Genomic DNA, 21,699 nt, shown 5'->3' with positions numbered 1-21,699 from the left:
AGAAGCATTAGATAAGAACTGAGTGTGATTTCAGTATACAAAAGGAGGAACTAATAGAGAATGCTAAACAGTGATGAAAAAGGAAAAGAAGGTGGCTGTAAGAGTCCAAAAGAATAGGAAGAATCAAGGATGTAGGATAGGTTCTGGGAAGGGACAGAGATTTACCCAGACAGATGAAAAGGAAGAAGTTGTAAGGTCAGATTGTGCCTTTGAGTTCAGTTCAGTCACTCAGTCGTGTTTGACTCTTTGCGACTCCATGAACCACAGCATGCCAGGCTTCCCTGTCCATCACCAACTGCCAGAGTCCACCCAAACCCATGTCCATTGAGTCAGTGATGCCATCCAACCATCTCATCCTCTGTCATCCTCTTCTCCTCCTGCCCTCAATCTTTCCCAGCATCAGGGTCCTTTCAAAGGAGTCAGTTCTTTGCATCAGGTGGCCAAAGTATTGGAGTTTCAGCTTCAACATCAGTCCTTCCAATGAACACCCAGGACTTGATCTCCTTTAGGATGGACTGGTTAGATCTCCTTGCAGTCCAAGGGACTCTCAAGAGTCTTCTCCAACACCACAGTTCAAAAGCATCAATTCTTCAGTGCTCGGCTTTCTTTATAGTCCCAACTCTCACATCCATACATGACCACTGGAAAAACCATAGCCTTGACTAGACGGACCTTTGTTGACAAAGTAATGTCTGTGCTTTTTAATATGCTGTCTAGGTTGGTCATAACTTTCCTTCCAAGGAGTAAGCGTCTTTTAATTTCATGGCTGCAATCACCATCTGCAGTGATTTAGGAGCCCAGAAAAATAAAGTAAGCCACTGTTTCACAGTCCAACTCTCACATCCATACATGACCACTGGAAAAACCATAGCCTTGACTAGACGGACCTTTGCTGGCAAGTAGTGTCTCTGCTTTTCAATATGCTGTCTAGGTTGGTCATAACTTTTCTTCCAAGGAGTAAGCGTCTTTTAATTTCATGGCTGCAGTCACCATCTGCAGTGATTTTGGAGCCCCAAAAAATAAAGTCTGACACTGTTTCCACTGTTTCCCCATCTATTTCCCATGAAGTGATGGGACCAGATGCCATGATCTTCGTTTTCTGAATGTTGAGCTTTAAGCCAACCTTTTCACTCTCCTCTTTCACTTTCATCAAGAGGCTTTTAAGTTCCTCTTCACTTTCTGCCCTAAAGGTGGTGTCATCTGCATATCTGAGGTTATTGATATTTCTCCCGGCAATCTTGATTCCAGCTTGTGTTTCTTCCAGTCCAGGGTTTCTCATGATGTACTCTGCATATAAGTTAAATAAGCAGGATGACAATATACAGCCTTGACGTACTCCTTTTCCTATTTGGAACCAGTCTGTTCCATGTCCAGTTCTAACTGTTGTTTCTTGACCTGCATATAGGTTTCTCAAGAGGCAGGTCAGGTGGTTTGGTATTCCCATTTCTTTCAGAATTTTCCACAGTTTATTGTGATCCACACAGTCAAAGGCTTTGGCATAGTCAATAAACAAATGTTTTTCTGGAACTCTCTTGCTTTTGCCATGATCCAGCGGATGTTGGCAATTTGATCTCTGGTTCCTCTGCCTTTTCTAAAACCAGCTTGAACATCTGGAAGTTCACGGTTCACATATTGCTGAAGCCTGGCTTGGAGAATTTTGAGCATTACTTTACTAGCGTGTGAGATGAGTGCAATTGTGCGGTAGTTTGAGCATTCTTTGGCATTGCCTTTCTTTGGGATTGGAAGGAAAACTGACCTTTTCCAGTCCTGTGGCCACTGCTGAGTTTTCCAAATTTGCTGGCATATTGAGTGCAGCACTTTCACAGCATCGTCTTCCAGGATTTGAAATAGCTCAACTGGAATTCCATCACCTCCATGAGTAGGAGGTGACAACCCACTCCAATATTCTTTCCAGGTTAATCCCATGGAAGAGGAACCTGGTGGGCTACAGTCCAGGGGGTCGCAAAGAGTTGCACACAACTGAGCAACTGAGCTTATATATAGTTTGTTTGTTTATTTTTTAAATGCCCTATGGTGGTGAACCCAACAACCTACAAATAATGTTACCATACCTCAGTAGCAGGTTGTTAAGACTATTTAAAGTAGCCAATGCAAAATAGCTGTGAAATACCAAAGTGAGATGCTACATACCACGTGTACATATTCAAAGGAAAAGATTGAGAACATGTTCCCTAATTCTGTCTTCTTACCCTAAACCTAGAGGCTCCTAGAGGAGTCACAAGTCACTCCCTCATATAGAGATGCATCTGTCTGGATCAAGGGAATTATAGGGAAGAATACATGAAAACACTCCCAGCCCCTAAGGTAAATAAATAATTTTTAAACTGCCAGTACCACAGAGCACAGAGAGTACAAGTTGAAAAAGAAGTTTTCTGTTCCCATACCACTCCTGCTCCTTCCCCATGCCCTTTGGAAAAATTAAAAACTGACAAACTTAGGAGGAGGATTCTACTTAGGAAATACAAAAGTTGGACAGGTATCTGCTCTTTCTTTTTTTCTCCCTTTAGACTTCTAATCTAAAAAAGTTTCTAGCTGAATGAGAGGCACCCTGATTTTGTACTTTATCAGGTTTGGGGGTTTAATTGAGCCCTGCGTAGTGGGGAAGAGAAAAGATTCATGTGCCTAGGTTAGCATAGTGTGTTTGTCATATCACTGAACCATCTAGGAGGAGAAAGTACAGATAGGTTGAGTAACTGTTTGCAGTTAGTGATTTCAGTGACGATCACCTGGGGACAAAATCTAGAATGAAAAGATGAGAAAATCTAGCAAGCTTGGTCTCTGCTTTGAGGAGCCTTCAAGTTGTGTTTAAGTTATTGTATGCGTGTCAGATTGTATGTACTTTTTTAGATGTGAAAAGTACTATAGCTTTAAAGTACACAGTATAGCCCTTTCTGTCTTCTGTGTTTTCACATGAAAGTTGTAGATTTTTTATACTGAGACATGAAAATGACAATTTAGATTTCAAGCTGAACTAGTTACTAGTATCATTAATTTTTCAAAACACTATCAAAAATATAGGTATGAACTTTGAAGGCTTCCTTGCTCATACAGCAAGCACTACTTCAGGCCGTATTACTTGTTTGGAAAATATCAATCAATTGCTACTTGTCTGACAGATATATGTTTAGCTGTTAATATCTCTAATGTTTTAAAAGGAATCTGTAGGAAGTCATGTGACTACACTTTCTATACAGCTTCAGTCCCCCTCCCTAAAAACATTAGTTTTTTCTGTCTGTGTCTTTCATTATTATTTCAAAATAGCGTCAGAAGCAATTTGAAGAGATTTAATAGATTCGGAACTGCTGATGCTTAGATATTTAAGGAAATCAAAGTTTTGGAAGTCCATTTCAAGTATGGATTAGAATTAACTATCATCAAATCAGAAATTAACTGAAGGTAAATTTTATATTAATGTGCCAGAGAGATACAACATACAAGTAATCACATGTGATTATTTTTATCTTTTTCTCAAAAACTTGGGTTGTAATTTTTTTGTGTGATTATGCAAATAAATAAGCTTCAGTAAATGTGGAATTCAGTGACTTGAGTTAGAGATAATTTTAAAATTTTAAGGTAGTCATGCATAACTTAGTAGGTCTGGTTTCTTCTTTACAAGTGGAGTTGAAGGCAGAGCACATGGAAAGATATATTTAGTATGTCTTACTGCTATTCTTGTTAAACTTGCTAATTCTGCTGTTTGGCAAAATGAAATGGGTTTGTTTTTTCCCTTCTGTATACTAAAAAAAATTCATATTTGATTTAATAGTCAAAGAATAATACCAAGTTTTCTCTTAAAGCAAAGAATATTTGAATATTGAGTGGTTCAACAGAATATTAAATCATAATTCTTGAGAACTGTACAGTTACATTTGAATTAAATATTAAGTAATGACATCTAGTGGTAACATTTCCAAGTTCAGTGAATTTTGCAAATTTGGTATTTGCTTTACTAAATGTAGACTTCAGAATTTATCAGCTACAATTAAAAAGTAGCATATCATTAAAAAGTTTTCTAGAAAATAGTTTAACTTAAAGATTTTTTTCCATTTTTGTAGAAAATGAAGGCTCTTTGATTTTATTCTAAAGCTCTCTTCTACAAAGTGCTAATTCAAGCACATGTTACCATTCTTCATTTTAATAATTAGAACCACAACTAATACCTATAAATAATAACCATTGGCAACCAAGTAGACTTAAGAGTAAAACGGTGTTAAAGTTCATATAGTTATAAACTTTTCCCAGTCAATTCAAAGCCTTAGTTATGCCAATAAATGAGTAAGACTCAGGTAACTGCCCTTAAAGGTACATGATTGATTGTTGGTCTCTGTGTTTAGAATATTTCAGAAGTGTTGACTACAGACAGCCTTCTTATTGAAAATGCTAACCTGTGTGAACAGACTCAGGAATCTGCATTTCAAACAAAGGCCTTTAAGTTTAAAAATTATGTTCTACTGTACACAAAGTTTAAGAATTATAGTATATTTTATACAAAGATCATACAGTAAAATCTGTTATTTAGTACCTGAGAAAATTATTTGTATAAATTTAATTCATGTATGTAAATATTAAGCACTTGTTAGGGAAGGAACAGATAAAATCGACCATAAGCTTTAAGCTTCCAGCATGCTTCTCAAAAGCAGAGACAAGCTAAAGTGGTGTGGTACTCAGTCCTAACACTTGGCATCTTAAAATGCTTAACATTATTAACATCTTTTAACAAAGCAAATGTAATATCCTGAATATCTCTTATTTATTATTAAATGGTACATTTGCTAAATGTTTAAAAAGGTTAGTTACATTTACATGAGCTACCACTGCCCTGTTTTCATCTCCAGCTGTTACTCCTATTGGATGTTACCCTATCATTAAACAAGTTTCTGTCATTATTGAACTTACCTATAAAATTAACTTAAAATACTATTTTTTGCCTCTGAAGTTACTGATAATGCTCACATATTAATCTGCTACTCAGAATCTCATTTATAAAATAATTTTCTCCTCCTAGGTATTTGGAGTAGATGACAATCAAGATTATAATAGGCCTATTATCAATGAAAAACATAAAGATCTGGTAAAAGATTGGGCTCTCAGTTCTGCTGCAGTAGTAATGGAAGAAAGAAAACCACTGAGTACACCTGGATTTCACAACTCCGAGGTATACACATCTTCCTCACATTTTTTACATGCACAAAATATAAATTTTTATCATTTGTTAATTACAGTTGACCCCTGAACCACACGGGTTTGAACTGCACAGTTCCACTGTCACACAGATTTGTTTTTTCACTAAATACATACTACAGTAGTACATGATCCATGGTTGACTGCAAGGATTGGGAACCATGGATACAGAGGGCCACCTGAAAAATTATACATGGAGTTTTGACTTCACAGTGAGTTGGAGCTCTTATTCCCCCTCGGCCCTCACTTTTTTCCAAGGGTCAGCTGTATATTATTTTAAGCAGTTAATATATCCTCTTGTAAAACACCATAATATTTTTTTTGTCAGTCAGTGAGAATGTTAAATTTCAGTTAGCAGTTAATGAGCTATATGCTCACTATCTCTGACATTGAGATAAAGTGTGTGTATATATATGTATACACACACTACATATACTTACTAGAAGGTCATGTATTTGGAATGGAAAGATCTATCATGCAAGGTTGTGCCTGATACATACAACTTACAAACCTAAAGAAGTGCCCTTGTAGTGCATCCCAGGATGCAACTAGAAAGGGTGGCTTGGTTGATAGTCACGGAGTCAGTGCAGCATAGTAGAGCCTCTAACACCTGAGTACAGATCCTAGAACTGCCGTGTCTAACAGGGAACCTTTAAATCAGTCATTTCCTCTCTTCTCATCTTCAGTTTTCTTATCTATGCAAGTGGTATTTTTCTAAAACCCATTTACAGGGAAGGATATGAAGGATAGAAAGTACCCAGCAGAGTAATTGTCTTAGATTTCTGCAGTCAACAAATGTTTATCCCTTTACTACAAATGTTATTAGAATTTCATTGTACACTAATATATTGGAAGAAATGTAAAAAAATATGACTGAGAAGTATTATAATTTATTCAACTGACAAGATCTAACATTCATTGGAAGCTTTCTGCATACCATTTTACAAATAATGAAACTGAAGTTTGTAGAAATTAACTTGGTCAGGGTCTTAAAACTCATACCTTGTGAGGCCAGAATTTGAACCTTAAAGAGCTTTGATGTGTTAACCCTTTCTCTTATTCATCATGTTACCTTTCTAAAAATGAGTTAATTTAAAATATACAAATAGTAAATATATATTAAATATAAATTAAATCCTAAGGTATAAATAAAATATAAATGAAGTATTTGTGTGAAATGTATTCTTTGTAGTCAACTAAATTCAGATATATATTTGCTTATTAATATAGAATTTTTCCCTTTATGGTCTGCTATTTCCTGAAAACTGTCAAAACAATTTTATTTTGATGTTTTTCAAGATGCTTAATTTACTTATTGAAAGCAAGTGATACTTATTCAAAGCAGTGTTTTGGTATTCTGATTAATTTCGAAAGGGTGCTGGTGACTGTGAACTTGTTGGACTCCTTCTTCTCCTCGTTATCCCCTCAGCCCATGCCAAGTAAATTTATATATAGCCCAAGTATGTACCTGCCTTTGAAGGAACCACCTAAACTAGCCATTAGAACAGTCTTCACAGAATGGATCTACATAAATGTGTGTCTTTGAAACCCATTCTGTTGTGGGTATTCCTAGAATGATGTGAATGGCTCTGGTACCTCATTCAGTCTAAGAACTGTGAACAACTCCCACAAAATCTTGGCGGGAATTCAAAGGTTCAGCAGGCTTTGGTAACTTTAGGCTTTATTGTATGTATGTCACTTGTATGCAACTTACTATTTCAATCCATTATTTTTGAAATCATATAGTATATAGTCTTATGAATTTATCAGTTTTTCGACTGTCATTTGACACTTTTAATAAAATGCTTTCTGAGATAATTCAGAATAAAATTTGATCAGACCTTTCAATTCTTAGTTATCATTACAGATTCAGTACTGAACATTGACTTAAATTTCTAGTGAGGAAACATTTTTTTCTATACACCTAGATCTTCCATCTTAAATACATAGACTGACCTGGGCCTAAGAATTATCAATATATAATCCATATATATGGAACCATATCATGAATTAAATTCTGTTTCACACTAATCATTTGCCTTAAAGACACATCTAGATGGGAGAGGTCTATGTTCAGACTGGTTATACAAAAATTCTTAAAGATTTGAGTGATTTTTAGCTTCTTCTGGAAATACGTATTGTAGAAAGAAACCTAAAGCTTTGGGCTTGTATTTGAAATCCCTGAAGACATGACCTGGCAGATTTGAATATGCCCTGAGAGTGTGGAACCAGTCTGATTCATGGAAACATTTAAAGGACTGAAGAACAACTTAGAAATAGGTCTTAGACTCTCTGTTCTATAGACTGGAGTAGAACTAACTTTGCTGTGGTAGCCATGAAGCTATTGTAGTACACCTTTTATTTAGCAGCAGTAAATTTTAAGCTCTAAGAGTTTATTTTAGTACCATTGTTAGTGCTTAATAAGTACAGAAAATTTTACTACATTCACAGTAATAATCTTGTAGTTAAAAGAGATGCATGCCCTAGAAAATCTTTATATATAAGGAAATATAACAAATGGTAATATATCAATGTGAGGTTTAAATATTGCTTTATATGATATGTTAAAGGGAATTTAATGAATAAATGAAATTCTCTGAACATGAGAACAGGCTTGACAGACTAGATCATTTCGTTCTTTTATTTCTCTCCTTTAGGAAGGTACATCTTCGTCTGGAAACAAGCGTTGGGTTTCACAATGGGCTAGTTTGGCTGCCAATCATACAAGGCATGATCAAGAAGAAAGAATAATGGAGTTGTCTGTACCTGTTCCTTTAGAGCATGGTATTTTCTTTCCTTTTTTTTTTTTTTTGTGAGCCATACATCAGTTTTTAAAATACTATAAGCTAAGTCTGTGTAGTGAGAAGTGAATTAAACCTAAATAAATATATTCACATACTCTCAAGCTACTATATATAGATTTTATTTTCACTAAAACTGCAGATATCATTAATAACCCTAACTGAAAATAGAGGTAATTTGTAGATGAAGCATATGTGTGTGTGTGTGTGTGTGTGTGTACTCACAAAAACTTATATATGACTATATGTATATAACATATATACATGTGAAAATTTAAAAATAAGACTAATACAGTTCCAAACTGTTGCATTTACTAACACATCAAATATTTAAATACCACTTTTTTCCATATGTTCTATGAAGAAAATTTACTTAGTACAACTTAATTTATTACATACATCTTTTGCAAATGTGTAATATGATTTTTATTACTACCTTTTTACTATATTTCTGTGAAGTGAAATATAAAGTTTCTTTAAAAAAACAAAAATTATGCCTCTTATGATTTTATTATTAGATTCAGTTCATTACATTCTTCATTAAAAATAAAACCCTCAGGAGAATTTGTATGTAGCTTTTTATCTATTTTCTTAGCTGTGTTGCTGCTAGAAGTTGAAATAGAAATTTATTTTGTGTTTATTGTGGCAACCAAAAATCTTTTTAGGAATTTTGTAAACATTAATTAGTCAGGAAATATTTGAGCAAGGTACACAGCAGTGTACTAGAAAAGCTGTATAATTTATCATAAAAATTAGAAGTAATTTTTAATATTACCAAAAATCTTTCGAAAGACAGCATAATTTTCAGATTGGTTCACATAAACTGATTACTGTTTGAGGAACAAAAAAGCAAGTCAGGCTAGAGAAATTTATAAAGAATCATTATCAAAGTATTATTAGCTGTGGAATGCAAAATTCTACCCTTGTTATAAAAATTAATAATACTTGGCCTTCATTATTTTGTTCCTGTTTCATCATATTCTAAATGAGCTATCCTAAAATGTTCTTGTCATATATTCATTGAGTGTGTGTTAGGAGCCAGGACAGTGTGAGAATGCTAGGAAAGTACAAAAAGATAAAATAGCTGTAACTAAATAAGTTTAGTGCTTCAAGTAATACTGCAGAGATAAGACATAACCAAATAACATCATTTGCTAAATTAAAGTTACATTAGTAAGTTATTCAGTATTTTCCTACATTATAGCCATAGTATTGCTATGAAATTTAGATGCTAAAATTTTAAAATTATAAAGGGATGACCACAGAAGCTATATCTAGTATCTTTTTTCCACTTATACCCAAAAGATTTAAATGCTTTATATGTTAATTTATATTTCCCTAAAAAGATCCCTTTTCTCAGAAATACATTTCATTTATTAGCAGTCAGGAAAGTCCTCCTTAAGTAATATTCTCAAAGTCTCTCACATGGAAATGTTGAAGTTATATATTTTCCCATCAACTTCTCAGTTTGAGGCTTTAATATACCAGAAGATCATAATTTAAAAATAACTCAGTTTGTGAAATTATGACAAGTCCTGTCACCTTTTTCTGTTCTTATAATTGTTAAAAATCTTTTAATTAGCTTTGAATTTTTTCTTTTAGAAAACATTGTTAAAGTTCTACTTTTTCTGTTTTACTTAGAAAATCCAGACTTGTCATTCTTTCAGTAGATAATGATGCTATTAAAAATTAGGTACATTATTATTCTTTACTATGTAATTCAAAGTATAGCAAATAAACTGTTTATTAGAGATTATTTTTACAATTCTATATATATTATGCAGAGTCCATTTTTTGTGAGTGAAATTTCACAGATGGGACAAGTCACAAAAGCAAGAATGTGAACTTCTCTCCCATCAGATCAGATCAGATAAGATCAGTCGCTCAGTTGTGTCCGACTCTTTGCGACCCCATAGGTTTAAGATAAGATGACCCTAATTTTCATCTCATAAAATTTGCTCTCTTGACTCCTGTTAGTAATGTACCTATTTGTGCATCTCAGTGTTGCATTTTCTTTTTAAATTATACTGTCACAATGTTGGCTTATTTCTTCAAAATTTTACTTTATACTTAAGCCATTTCTTAACTTCAAAATCTAAGGTAATATGACATTTGTTTTATTTTCACTTTCTTGCCCTAGTAAGTTCCTTATTTGTTGTTTTCTTTTATAGATACAGATATCAGTGAATCTGGCATTTCACTGAGAAGTACTGGCTCAGCAGCTTCCTTGGCTAGTCAGGGAGAGAGAAGGAGACGAACCCTTCCCCAGCTTCCAAGTGAAGAAAAGTCTCTTGAGAGCTCCAGAGCAAAGGTTTTAGCACAGAGGTCAGAGATAGGAGAAAAGCAAGACACGGAGCTTCAGGAGAAAGAAGCACCTGCCCAGGTATACCAGAAAGATAAGCAAGACACTGACAGAGCCTTGAGTAAAATAAACAGGGCGGTAAATGGTGAGACTCTTAAAAATGGTGGAGATAGCAAAACCCTGCTTCACTTAGGCAGCTCTTACTCTGGAAAGGAGAAAAGTGAAACTGATAAGGAAACTTCTTTGGTAAAGCAAACATTAGCTAAAATCCAGCAACAAGAACAAAAGGAACAGGCACAGTGGACACCTACTAAATTATCTTCTTCAAAAAACATTGCAGGTCAGATAGATAGATGTAGGGAGGAGTCTTTTAAGCAGGAGTCACAGCCTCAAGAAAAAATTCCAGGACTTTCTGCAGGCAAAGGAGAAAGAGCAGTACAAAACGAGGGTAAGAGAAGAAAAGCTGAGGAAATTCTGAAAAGTCAGACTTCAAAGGGAGGAGACAAGAAGGAATCTTCCAAGTCATTAGTGCGACAAGGAAGCTTCACTATAGAAAAACCTAGCCCCAACATACCCATAGAACTTATCCCCCATATAAATAAACAGCCTTCATCAACACCCCCTTCCTTAGCATTAACAACAGCCAGCAGAATAAGAGAAAGAAGTGATTCCATGGATACTGATTCTAGTATGGACACAACCCTTATTCTAAAAGACACAGAAGCAGTAATGGCTTTTCTAGAAGCTAAACTGCGTGAAGATACTAAAACTGACGAAGGCCCAGATACTCCCAGTTATAACAGAGACAACTCCATTTCACCCGAATCTGATGTGGACACAGCTAGTACCATCAGTCTGGTTACTGGAGAGACTGAAAGAAAGTCAACCCAAAAGCGAAAGAGTTTCACTAGTCTCTATAAAGATAGGTGTTCCACAGGTTCTCCTTCCAAAGATGTTGCAAAATCATCATCTTCGGGTGCTAGGGAGAAAATTGAAAAAAAAACAAAAAGTCGTTCCGCAGATATAGGTTCTCGGGCAGACGGTCGTAAATTTGTGCAGTCCAGTGGAAGAATAAGGCAGCCTTCAGTAGATTTAACAGATGATGACCAGACCTCTAGTGTACCTCACTCGGCCATCTCTGATGTTATGTCATCTGACCAGGAAACTTACTCTTGTAAATCTCATGGAAGGACTCCATTTACCTCAGCTGATGAGCATGCACATTCCAAACTGGAAGGAAGTAAAGTAACTAAATCCAAGACTTCTCCCGGAGCACCTGGTTCATCCAGTAAATCCACCACTCTGCCAAGGCCACGACCTACCAGGACTTCCCTCTTGCGTAGAGCCCGACTTGGTGAAGCTTCGGACAGTGAACTTGCTGATGCTGACAAAGCATCTGTTGCTTCTGAAGTGTCCACAACAAGTTCGACATCCAAACCTCCCACAGGAAGGCGTAACATTTCTAGGATTGACTTGTTGGCTCAGCCTCGTAGAACAAGGCTTGGCTCATTATCGGCTCGCAGTGACTCTGAAGCGACGATCTCTAGAAGTAGTGCCTCTTCACGGACCGCAGAAGCCATCATTAGAAGTGGAGCCAGATTAGTACCTTCAGATAAATTTTCTCCTAGAATTAGAGCTAACAGTATCTCTCGACTATCCGACTCCAAGGTCAAAAGTATGACCTCAGCACATGGCTCTCCTTCAGGTAAATTGGATCCAGACTTTTTATAGTATTAGTGTATTTCTTTTATGTTTTGGGACTTCTTCTTTGAAAAACTGTTAGTGTTGATTCCCAAATTTTTCAGCAGAAAGATTATACTATAGAGAGTTTTGTTCCTTAAAAAGTGACTTTAGTTAGCTTGAAAGTGAAGTGAAAGTGTCAGTTGCTCAGTTGTGTCTAACTCTCTGTGATCCCACGGACTGTAGCCCGCCAGGCTCCTCTGTCCATAGAATTCTCCAGGCAAGAATACTGGAGTGGGTTGCCATTCCCTTCTCCAGGGGATTTTCTGACCCAGGGATCAAACCCAGGTCTCCTACATTACAGGCAGATTCTTTACCATCTGAGCCACTAGGAAGAAAAGTCAGAAGTTATATACACTTCCAGTTAAAGTCCCGGTACAAAATAGTGAATTCAAAATTTGAAGTATATTGAACCAATTTGGGAATTTTAATTGTCTAGTTGGTGCGATATCTGGGTTTGTTTGTCAGAATTAGATTAGGAATTATTATCTGGTCTATATAATAAAAATGAATATTGTGTTTCTGAAAACATGTTCAACTTTTAAATATCCTAACATAATTCTAAGTTCTTGTGAATCTGAAGAACAGTAGTATACTCTTTGTTACTCCTTTCAGAACTAAATGAAAAATGAGTTTTACTCTTTTCCTGTTTATTTTGAAATGTCTAATTTTTATTAAGTTAAATCGATTTATGATTGGGGTGGGCGGAAACTAATCCTTTAATTTATTTCAGTGGAAGAAGATGGATTCGTGAGACAGTCACTAAGCACATGGGCAAAATTGGGCTATAGAAATTTAACTGGTTATGGGCATTACCTCATAATGTGCCATCATATCATTTAACTGTAGTAATTAGCTGTCACTGATTGTGATAATGACAAGAGCTACTTTGTTCCCACCAGAATTAACTGCCTCTGGCATATTCGTCTGTGTATATACTTCATTTTCAGAGCTGTAGCCAGTGAGAATACATGTGTGACCAAAGAGTAGCAAGACAGATATTTGTGTGTATCCTGTAAACATGGTCTTATTACTTCATAATCAGCCTCATGTGGGTGTGGCTGAAAAAGGACAGTTGAGGGGAAACCAGCTGTTAAAGGACTTAAAGATTTATTTTTGTCGGTTACCTAAGTGAGCCCTAAATCTTGAGTGAAGAGTAAAGGGAAAGTTGGTATGCAGTCTTTTCTTTTAAATTTTTACTCCTGTCACAATTCAGCCTACAAAACCCCAAACCAGTGGTACTTTGCATGTGTTATTTTTTTCATTTTCTGTTCCCCCTCTCTTCTCTTCACTGCTGCTCTCCTCCACTCCATTCACATTCCCGTCTCCTGGGCTGTGGGTGAGGCGATGGTAATCATCATGGGTGTAGCTGAGGATAGATAACATAGAGTCTAGATTCTGAAAGAATAGGTGACATTTCGATTATTACCCCTGTTCTCCTTGTTTCTACACTTCAGACTTTGGTTGGTGGCTAATAGGTGTGTTGCCAAGTATTTAAAACTACTGTCACTTGACTTAGCTTACCCCCTGTTGTTACCTGGTGTTCTCGTGGCTCTGCTGCTTCGGTTCACATTGCCTTTGTGCTGCATTCTGCCGTGTGCACTCTGATTCGGTTTCTTCTGCCACAGTGCTTGTTTCCTCACCGCAAGTCTATTTAAGTACATGAAAATGTTTAAGTGCTCTTCTGTCTTAACATACGTTGTACATTACCATGTAGCATGAAACTCGTGATAACTCTTCCTTCTGTATTAGTTGTCTAGCTCTTAACACATGAGTAATCTGATTTTATTCTCAATGTTTAACAGAGGGACTTATTTGAGATGCAAACCAAATATGACTATTTCTAGCAAGTCTAAGAAACAGCTATAAGATGCTATATATATATATATAAAATATATATATGTCCTTATATATATGTGTATGATGTCTTTAAATATGTCTTCAAATTCTATATTTTAGCCTGTATTTTGTTTTCTTCTTCTTTGAGTACAGAACTTGATAAACATGCATCTTTCTGTGTCCAAAAACTACCTTGAATTACTTAATGAAATTTCCTAGGGCAGATTGAGGTATGTGACTTTGGCCTTCTTCAAACTTACTAGCAGTATATTAAATAATTAACATCATTGAATTTAATAGTTCGAAGGGTTATTCAGTTTAGAGAACTAAAGCCAAGATTTGGAATAACCTGCCTGGTCACATAGATATATCAAGAACAGGTTGTGAATCCAAGGCATTTAATTCCCAGCCTATTGCTTTTCCTCCCACAATCAGTCCAGCTCTGAGAAACAGACTCCACTTACGTGCAGACTTCCAGAGGACAGCTAGGCTATTGCATTATTATCAGGAGTATATATACAACCAATATACAATATAAATATTTTGGTATTATTCACTATAATCTTTTAATTATGATGTTTTACCAAGTTCATGTTCTCTTGCCCACCTTTTGAGCCTAAAGCCACATTGTGGTCCAGGATTATATATTCAGATTCTTTTAAGATGCCTGTTTTCCAGTTTTATATCCTATCTAGGACAATGACCTGGATCTTTCAGTCAGTGGTAACATACTAAAATAGTTACATGTGGTAAATAGTAATTACAACATTTCTACTTAATATAATTATAAATCTTAAATGGAGAAAGGAAATAAAAATTCTTAGCTTTTGAAATATTTAAAAGAATGTGAAACCATCCTTGTCAGCGTTGCTAAGCACACTATAAACTTTTAAAAATCTTAAAAATGCCTGACCCTAGAACCTGTGAAATTATCCAAACTATAATACATAAAAATAATTCTGTAAAGCTTCAAATTATATATTTTAGCCTATGTTACGAAAAAGCTTTTCCAAGAAATGACTATGATAAAAATAGAATGGAAATCTTGTATTTGGCAAAATTAAGAGTAAGATTTCTTCTATGCTTCTTTAATTCTGATGTAATATGCTTTTAGGAGTTTAGTCCACCCCCCGCCCTCACCAACCCTTCAAAATTTTTTTCAATGATCCTTCAATATGAAGTTATATTGAATATCCAGATTTATTTAATATATTTAATAAGATATATTTAAAACTAAGTACCCTGAATTACCAAAGTAAGGCTTCCCCAATGGCTCAGTAGGTAAAGAATCTGCCTGTAGTACAGGAGACCTGTATTGATCCCTCAATCAGGAAGATCCACTGGAGAAGGAAATGGCAACCCACTCCAGTATTCTTGACTGGAGAATTTCATGGACAGAGGAGTTGGGCAGGCTACAGTCCATGGGATTGCAGATAGTCGAACACAACTGTGTGACTGATTTTCACTTTCACCCTGAATTATCAAAGTAAGGCAGTTGGTTTTCATTATGTTTTAAGTATACTTTCTAAAATTTTCAAAAATCATGTTAATGTCCTTAAAATTTTTTTAGACTTTTTGCTTTCCCATTTTGATTCTAATCCTCAAAATTTATAGATGATGATGTTAACTCTTGGACATGCATGGGTTGAGTTATTTCTTCCCAAGTCAAAGACCAATACAGAACACCATGATCTTATTGTTACATGCTCAGACATATTAAACATGTTTGTGGCTTAATTTCCCACAAAAGTATTTTTGCTAAGTCACTTCAGTCGTGTCCGACTCTCTGTGACCCCATAGATGGCAGCCCACCAGGCTTCCCTGTCCCTGGGATTCTCCAGGCAAGAATACTGGAGTGGGTTGCCATTTTTTATCTAGGTATAAAAATGTAGTGTTTGTCTTCTGAAATTTATTTGTTACATCTGTAGATAATGATGTGTTTTGATGTCAGCAAAGTTTTGATTAAGAGTAAAAGAAATCAAAGCACTCACAGATAAATGATCCTAATAACTCTTTTTCCCCTTTTAAAGTATTTAGACATCATGAATAGTATATTTTCTTGATGAATGTAGTAGTTTATTACTTCCACAAGAGGGAGTGTTGTATAATTTTATAGCTAAAATGAGCAGACTTCTAACTAACATAACTAGAATAATTTTCAGGTTAGCTACAAAATAAGCCCATCTTACTTTTTCTCATATTACTATATGTGCTGTCCAGCACTTCATCAACCCAAGAAGCTTCTTAGAGATTGGCATTTTAGATACCTTCAACACAGATTTTCAATTTAAGCATTTATCTGAAATGCCTTATTAGTACCAGTATATCAAATGAGCCTAATAATATAAAGTTACATTTATATTCTCTAAATATTTGAGATAGTTACATTTGTTACTACTAGTTAATAGTTACATTTGATTCTCTAAATAATTTTATCTAAGCAGGGTAAAATTCAAGAAGAAAGTAAAAATTTTTTCAGCCCTGTAAAAATCATAAAACAATCATTCTATGAGAATTCTAGGATGTCTTTTTTTTTTAATTAGTCTAACTTGAAATTTTTTAAAATAAAATATTTATCTAATTTTAAAGCACTTGGAATGAGTTTTGCACTCTGAGTGTCAGTAGATCTGGCTTAAACTTTGATTTAAGCAAGTCACAGGACCTTTCTGGGCCCAATTTTTATGTATAGATTGAAGAATTTAAACTAGCTCATGTCCAAAGGCATTTTATTCTAAAATTCTATGAAATAAGTAGGCACTGGGGAAAGTTAAAAACATTTTTACTTGAAGTTTCGTCTACAAAAGCTAGTTAGATTATAGGGATTTTTCTTCAGATAAAATATATTGCTGCTATAGTTTGGAAGCAAAGATTAAGAAAGCAAAGGTATTGAGAGAACTTCTTCGACAAATAATAGGTTAGAGGTCCTGGCTTTAACTCCCATTCACAGTCCCTTTCACCAGTAGTCATCATGTCTCATTTTTCATTCAGATATTAACTTAAGCTTTGCTTCATAGCACACCATGTATGATATACTTTCCATTGGTAGAGATAACCTTTAGTTATTTGAAGACTTACTAATCATATTTTTATTTTATGCTATGACCTATCTATTTTATATTTTCCTTCTCTCCTTCCTTATATTATTTTTTTCATTTTTTATGCAGTTTTAAAGCTTACTTTTTATAGTTATTCCAAAATACTGGCTGTCTCCCCCATCCTTGAGCTCATCTTACACCCGATAATTTGTACCTCCCACCTGGCTCCCATATTGCTTCTCCTCTTTTAAAAGTTATTCTTAGAAACTTCAGCATTTTTGCTGGATTCTGGATAGACTTATAAAAAAACAGGTGGAAAGTTTATGAATTTCATTTGAAAAAGAAGTTTTTCTTTTATTCTTTTCTCCAAAAGGTAATGATTTTCTGACCTGGAGAGTTAGATTGCACAATTTAAATTCTAACGGGGCTCAGCTAATATACAGTCACCTGGTAACTTATGTCACCTGACATTTAGCCCTTGTTTCTCACTTTCTCATTCTGCTTTCATGTGCTCTGCCACTCAAGGAGTCTACCAGTTATTGATGCCATTCTCTCTAAATTACCTCCATATTAACAACCTGAGTTCTGTAATACCTGTTTTCATACCTTCTGTAGTTTATTAAAACTCTTTGTTACTGATTTTGTCTCCTCTCCAATTTTCAGTTATAGGTATGGTTACATAGTTTTCAAGTCAAAAATCAGGAAATTTAATCTAACAAAAGATCTTTTTTATTTACAGATTTCCTTTTATGAATAATATTCTAGGGTAACAAAATAAAAAAAAAAACATTTAGCATTTAATGAAATACCTTTATTAAAAGGTACAGATTTGTTTGCTATATATCTAATTGCCTTACTGTGTTTCTTTAAAAAAAAAAAAAAAACTTATTTACTCTTGTTCCTTAATTTTTCCTAAAGCTGTTTTCAAGTCTTAGGGTCAGTTCAAATGTCTAGAAACTAGTAAATTTCCACCATGGTAAAAGTATTATTTGTGTTAATAAATTATCTTCTAATGTTAAAATCAGAAATTATTTTTAATAATCCCTTCAAAAAAAACTGATTAATTACCTGGAGTTCCAGATATGTGTTTATGTACACTTTTACAGAAAGCCATGAAATTTTGGCCTATTTTCATTCTCTCAAAGAAGAGTTTAAATCCAGACCAATGGGTAGGCACTGATTTATGATATAGTCCTGATGACAGATTTCTCTGTTCTTAAAGCAGTTCTGGGAACAATGTTTATCAATCTTTTTTGAATGCCAACTCAGCGTTACAGAACCTTACGCAGAAGTGAAGTTTATGAAAGAAAAGAAAGACAAGAAAGGCATAAAATTCAAGTGGAGTAGGATAAGGGAATTCTAGACTTCACCAATGTACACAGCCTAGAGTCAGCTTCTGTTTTATAAAAGAGAAAGATAAAGAAAGCTCTTAATATTAACAGCAGTTGGAACTTATAACAGAAGCTAAGGTTTAGCCACCAAAAACGTCTCATGCTTTTTTACTAGATTTTCCTATTTTGAGGAAAGGAAATGGTCAGTATCTAGGAATTAATTCATTTATTCAAACATATTTATTAAACATTTGTTAGCCAGACACTGCTAAATGCTAGGAACCTGTTAGTGGTTAAGCAGGCATAATTCCTGCCCTTGTGAAATTTTCCATAGATTAGCCATTTTTTCCCTATTTTTTAACCTCTTTATGCTTCATACTTTATTTGCATGTTTAATTATTATATTAGCAGTAGTAGTGATCTGTCTGCATTAATTTGTCTTCTGATTTTCAAATGTGTCTGCAAAACCATTTTTTAAATCTTTACTAACCTTAAATAAGAAAGTGATTACCACTTTCTTTAATGTGACTATTGTCAGTATCTCCTGTGCCGTAAATGTTAATGGTTGTGAGAATACCTTTGTAGGTTTTCACTCCTTGTAGGTTTTATTGCCATTGTCTATTTTCACCTGTATGCTTTCAATGTCAAAGCAGCAGAGTTGTATTGAAGATGCTTTGTTGTGTTTTTACCGTGTAAAAAGATTTTTTCCAATCATAGCATAACAGGATGTTGAATGACAGAGGTAATGTTTTTTTTTTCTGCCATAAAGGCATAATTTCCACAGCAGGAATTATGCATATTTGTTTGTTGGGAAAAGAGGGTTTTTACCATCTCCATGTTGAAAAGTCCATGTGGCATGAGGAAATCTTTTCCCTTATTTTATTTTTGTTGTTGTTGTTGCTGTCATTAAAAAAAAAAATCCATAAATGAGAAATATTTGCAATTAAATAGTACCTGAGTTAAACATTTATGAATAGAGCTTGCTTAGTTGTTTGTCATTAGTCAGTTTTTCATCTGAATGTTTGTTTACTCACCATGCTACAGAAAATGTGATCTCTCTATTGTTCTTAATTCTTCATTGTTTTTAATTCACCAAAGTATGATGTTTCTATCTTTAAGGAGCAGTAGACTTAATGGTTTTGTAAACTATGTGTATGTCAGTTTTTGAAAATTGTGCTGTGTGTGGTCTCATGGTGTTTTTGAAATCATGATTTTTATTTTCTCTCTTTTAAAAGATAACATAATAATTCTTTTTTTAATAATTAAACTAATTTAGTAAATTCAAGATGGAGGCGCTTTCCTACTGATTATGCTTCCACCTCAGAAGATGAATTTGGATCAAACCGTAATTCCCCTAAACATACCCGTCTACGTACTTCTCCAGCCCTGAAAACGACTCGATTGCAGAGCTCTGGGTCAGCAATGCCTACTAGTTCTTCATTCAAACACCGGATAAAAGAGCAGGAAGACTACATCCGAGATTGGACTGCCCATCGAGAAGAAATAGCCAGGTTGGTTTTAATCCGTGATCTCTAAGAGTTGAAATTATTTGTTACTGTTTCAACTTGATAATAAGATTAGCTTTTACTTTGTTTGTACCAAGAAATGAAATCCACAGAGAAGTAAGAACTTTAGTTTTGTTGATAGTATTACTCATTACCCTTTTTTTTTTTTTTTTAATGCAAGTGCTACTTACATAATAAAGAATTTATTTTGGTAAACTCCCCTTTCTTATTTCCAGTAGAAACGCTGATGAATTAATATAATTTTGAAAGGTGGTCAGTATCAGCTCTACATAATTGAGAATTTTTATTTTTTTACCTTCCAAAGAGGTGTACTTGTTAGAGATGTTGCTAACGTTCTCTGGGGAGAGTTAGAGTAGGCAGATTATTACTTGCACTTTTATGAGTTCATTAGATTGAGTTAGTACAATCCTTTAATAATTAAATGAGAATATTATTTTGAATATTAAATATGTTTATAATAAACTTAAGATTACATAATTAAAAGTAAAATTCTTGGTGCAGATGTGATTTTTAACCCCTAACATTGCACTTGACCATTAAATAGAGGCTCTATTCAAATATATGTTACAGTAGTTAGGGTTTTTTGGTAAATTTGTAAGTTATTAAATTTTACTGCAGTATGCCACATGTTTCCTAAACATTTTCACTGTGTACATGCTAAAATTATTTCTGCTTTAGCTTGAGGTCCTAATTTTCTTATACTTGACAACATTTATTAAAGAAATTATATATAATAATTCATAAATTCCTTTAAAATTTTTTATGATGATTTTATGATGTTTATCTTTTTTTCTTTACTCTGGACTTCTGAGTATTGTTTCTTTTTTTTCTTGGATCATTAGTTTATTGTTTTTGTTGTTGTTGTTGTTCAATGACTATTCACTTGTGGTTGCTTTTAGTTCTTGCAGAACATGCCTTCTAATCTCATTGTGTTGCTTAAACATTACTTTTTGGCCATGTAAATGACAATAATTGTTGAAGCATTGTAAGCCAGTTCTGATTAGAGTATGGGCATGTATGTGCTTTGGGATCCATGCATTACTGTGCATTGTGCTAAGTCACTTCAGTCATGTCTGACTCTGTGCAACCCCATGGACTGTAGCCCACCAGGCTCCTCTGTCCATGGGATTCTCCAGGCAAAATTACTGGAGGGCATTGCCATCCCCTCCTCCAGGGGACCTTCCCGACCTAGGGATCAAACCTGCATCTCTTATGTGTCCTGCATTGGCGGACAGATTCTTTACCACTAGCGTCGCCTGGGAAGCCACTCCATGCATTATTATGGGCCCACAAAACTCCTGCAATGGGACAGTCTTGATACTACATTTTTTTTTCTTGTGGGCACAGCTGGCAACAACAGGCCTTGCTCTTGTCTCATTTTTTTTTCCTCCCCATGGAGAAGTCTCACCACATGAACACAAGGGGTACACGAGGGAACTAGAGTGTTCTGCTTTTTCTTAGGAGGCTTTGCCTCTTAAGCTCTCTATCCTAAACTAGAAGACTGAACACCTTCTTCTGGGCCAAACCCACTTCCCTGTCCCTAAACAGAAAAAAATTATGATACAAAGGGGAAAGTGACTAAGAACTGTCTGTTATATTTTCACTTGGTTTTATTTTGTTAGTATGTGTATTTTATTACCCTTGTCTGTATATATTTTATTATCTGTAGTAGTACTCTAAGGCTAGCCTATTTAATACCTAATGATTCTATGCCTTTTTCCTCCAGTTTGTTAGTAGCATTATGTTAATAAAATTTGCTGTTGGGATTTAATTTTTCAAGGTATATTTTCCACTCATACATCTCACAGGAAGAGAGAGTATTTTTATTTTTGTTTATTAAGATATTAAAAAAAGTAAGAGGGGAGGATAGGAAGTACAGGAGGAAAGAAAGTTGATGTTTAATGTTCTATAGAATACTGACGT

General features: G+C 34.7%; 1 protein-coding gene across 32 annotated transcripts in view; it reads left to right on the top strand.

The window, feature by feature from the left end:
• Nucleotides 1–21,699, top strand: part of CEP170 (centrosomal protein 170) — a 132,436-nt gene that overhangs the window by 89,084 nt on the left and 21,653 nt on the right. For 21 of the 32 annotated variants that reach the window (XM_086344871.1, XM_086344868.1, XM_086344866.1 and 18 more), the window contains 4 exons: nucleotides 5,027–5,176; nucleotides 7,860–7,986; nucleotides 10,175–12,010; nucleotides 19,527–19,761. In XM_086344871.1, coding sequence (XP_086200997.1) covers nucleotides 5,027–5,176; nucleotides 7,860–7,986; nucleotides 10,175–12,010; nucleotides 19,527–19,761 — 2,348 coding nt within the window. Of the gene's footprint in view, nucleotides 1–2,842; nucleotides 3,418–5,026; nucleotides 5,177–7,859; nucleotides 7,987–10,174; nucleotides 12,011–19,526; nucleotides 19,762–21,699 lie in introns of those variants that run through there. The other 11 variants (XM_086344864.1, XM_086344858.1, XM_086344859.1 and 8 more) reach the window with 3 other exon arrangements.

Source organism: Bos grunniens, chromosome 16, assembly GCF_055505025.1.
Source record: "Bos grunniens cultivar Pamir isolate PY7600 chromosome 16, Bosgru_T2T1.0, whole genome shotgun sequence".
Lineage (NCBI taxonomy): Eukaryota > Metazoa > Chordata > Mammalia > Artiodactyla > Bovidae > Bos > Bos grunniens.
This window is presented reverse-complemented; position numbering and strand designations above follow the sequence as displayed.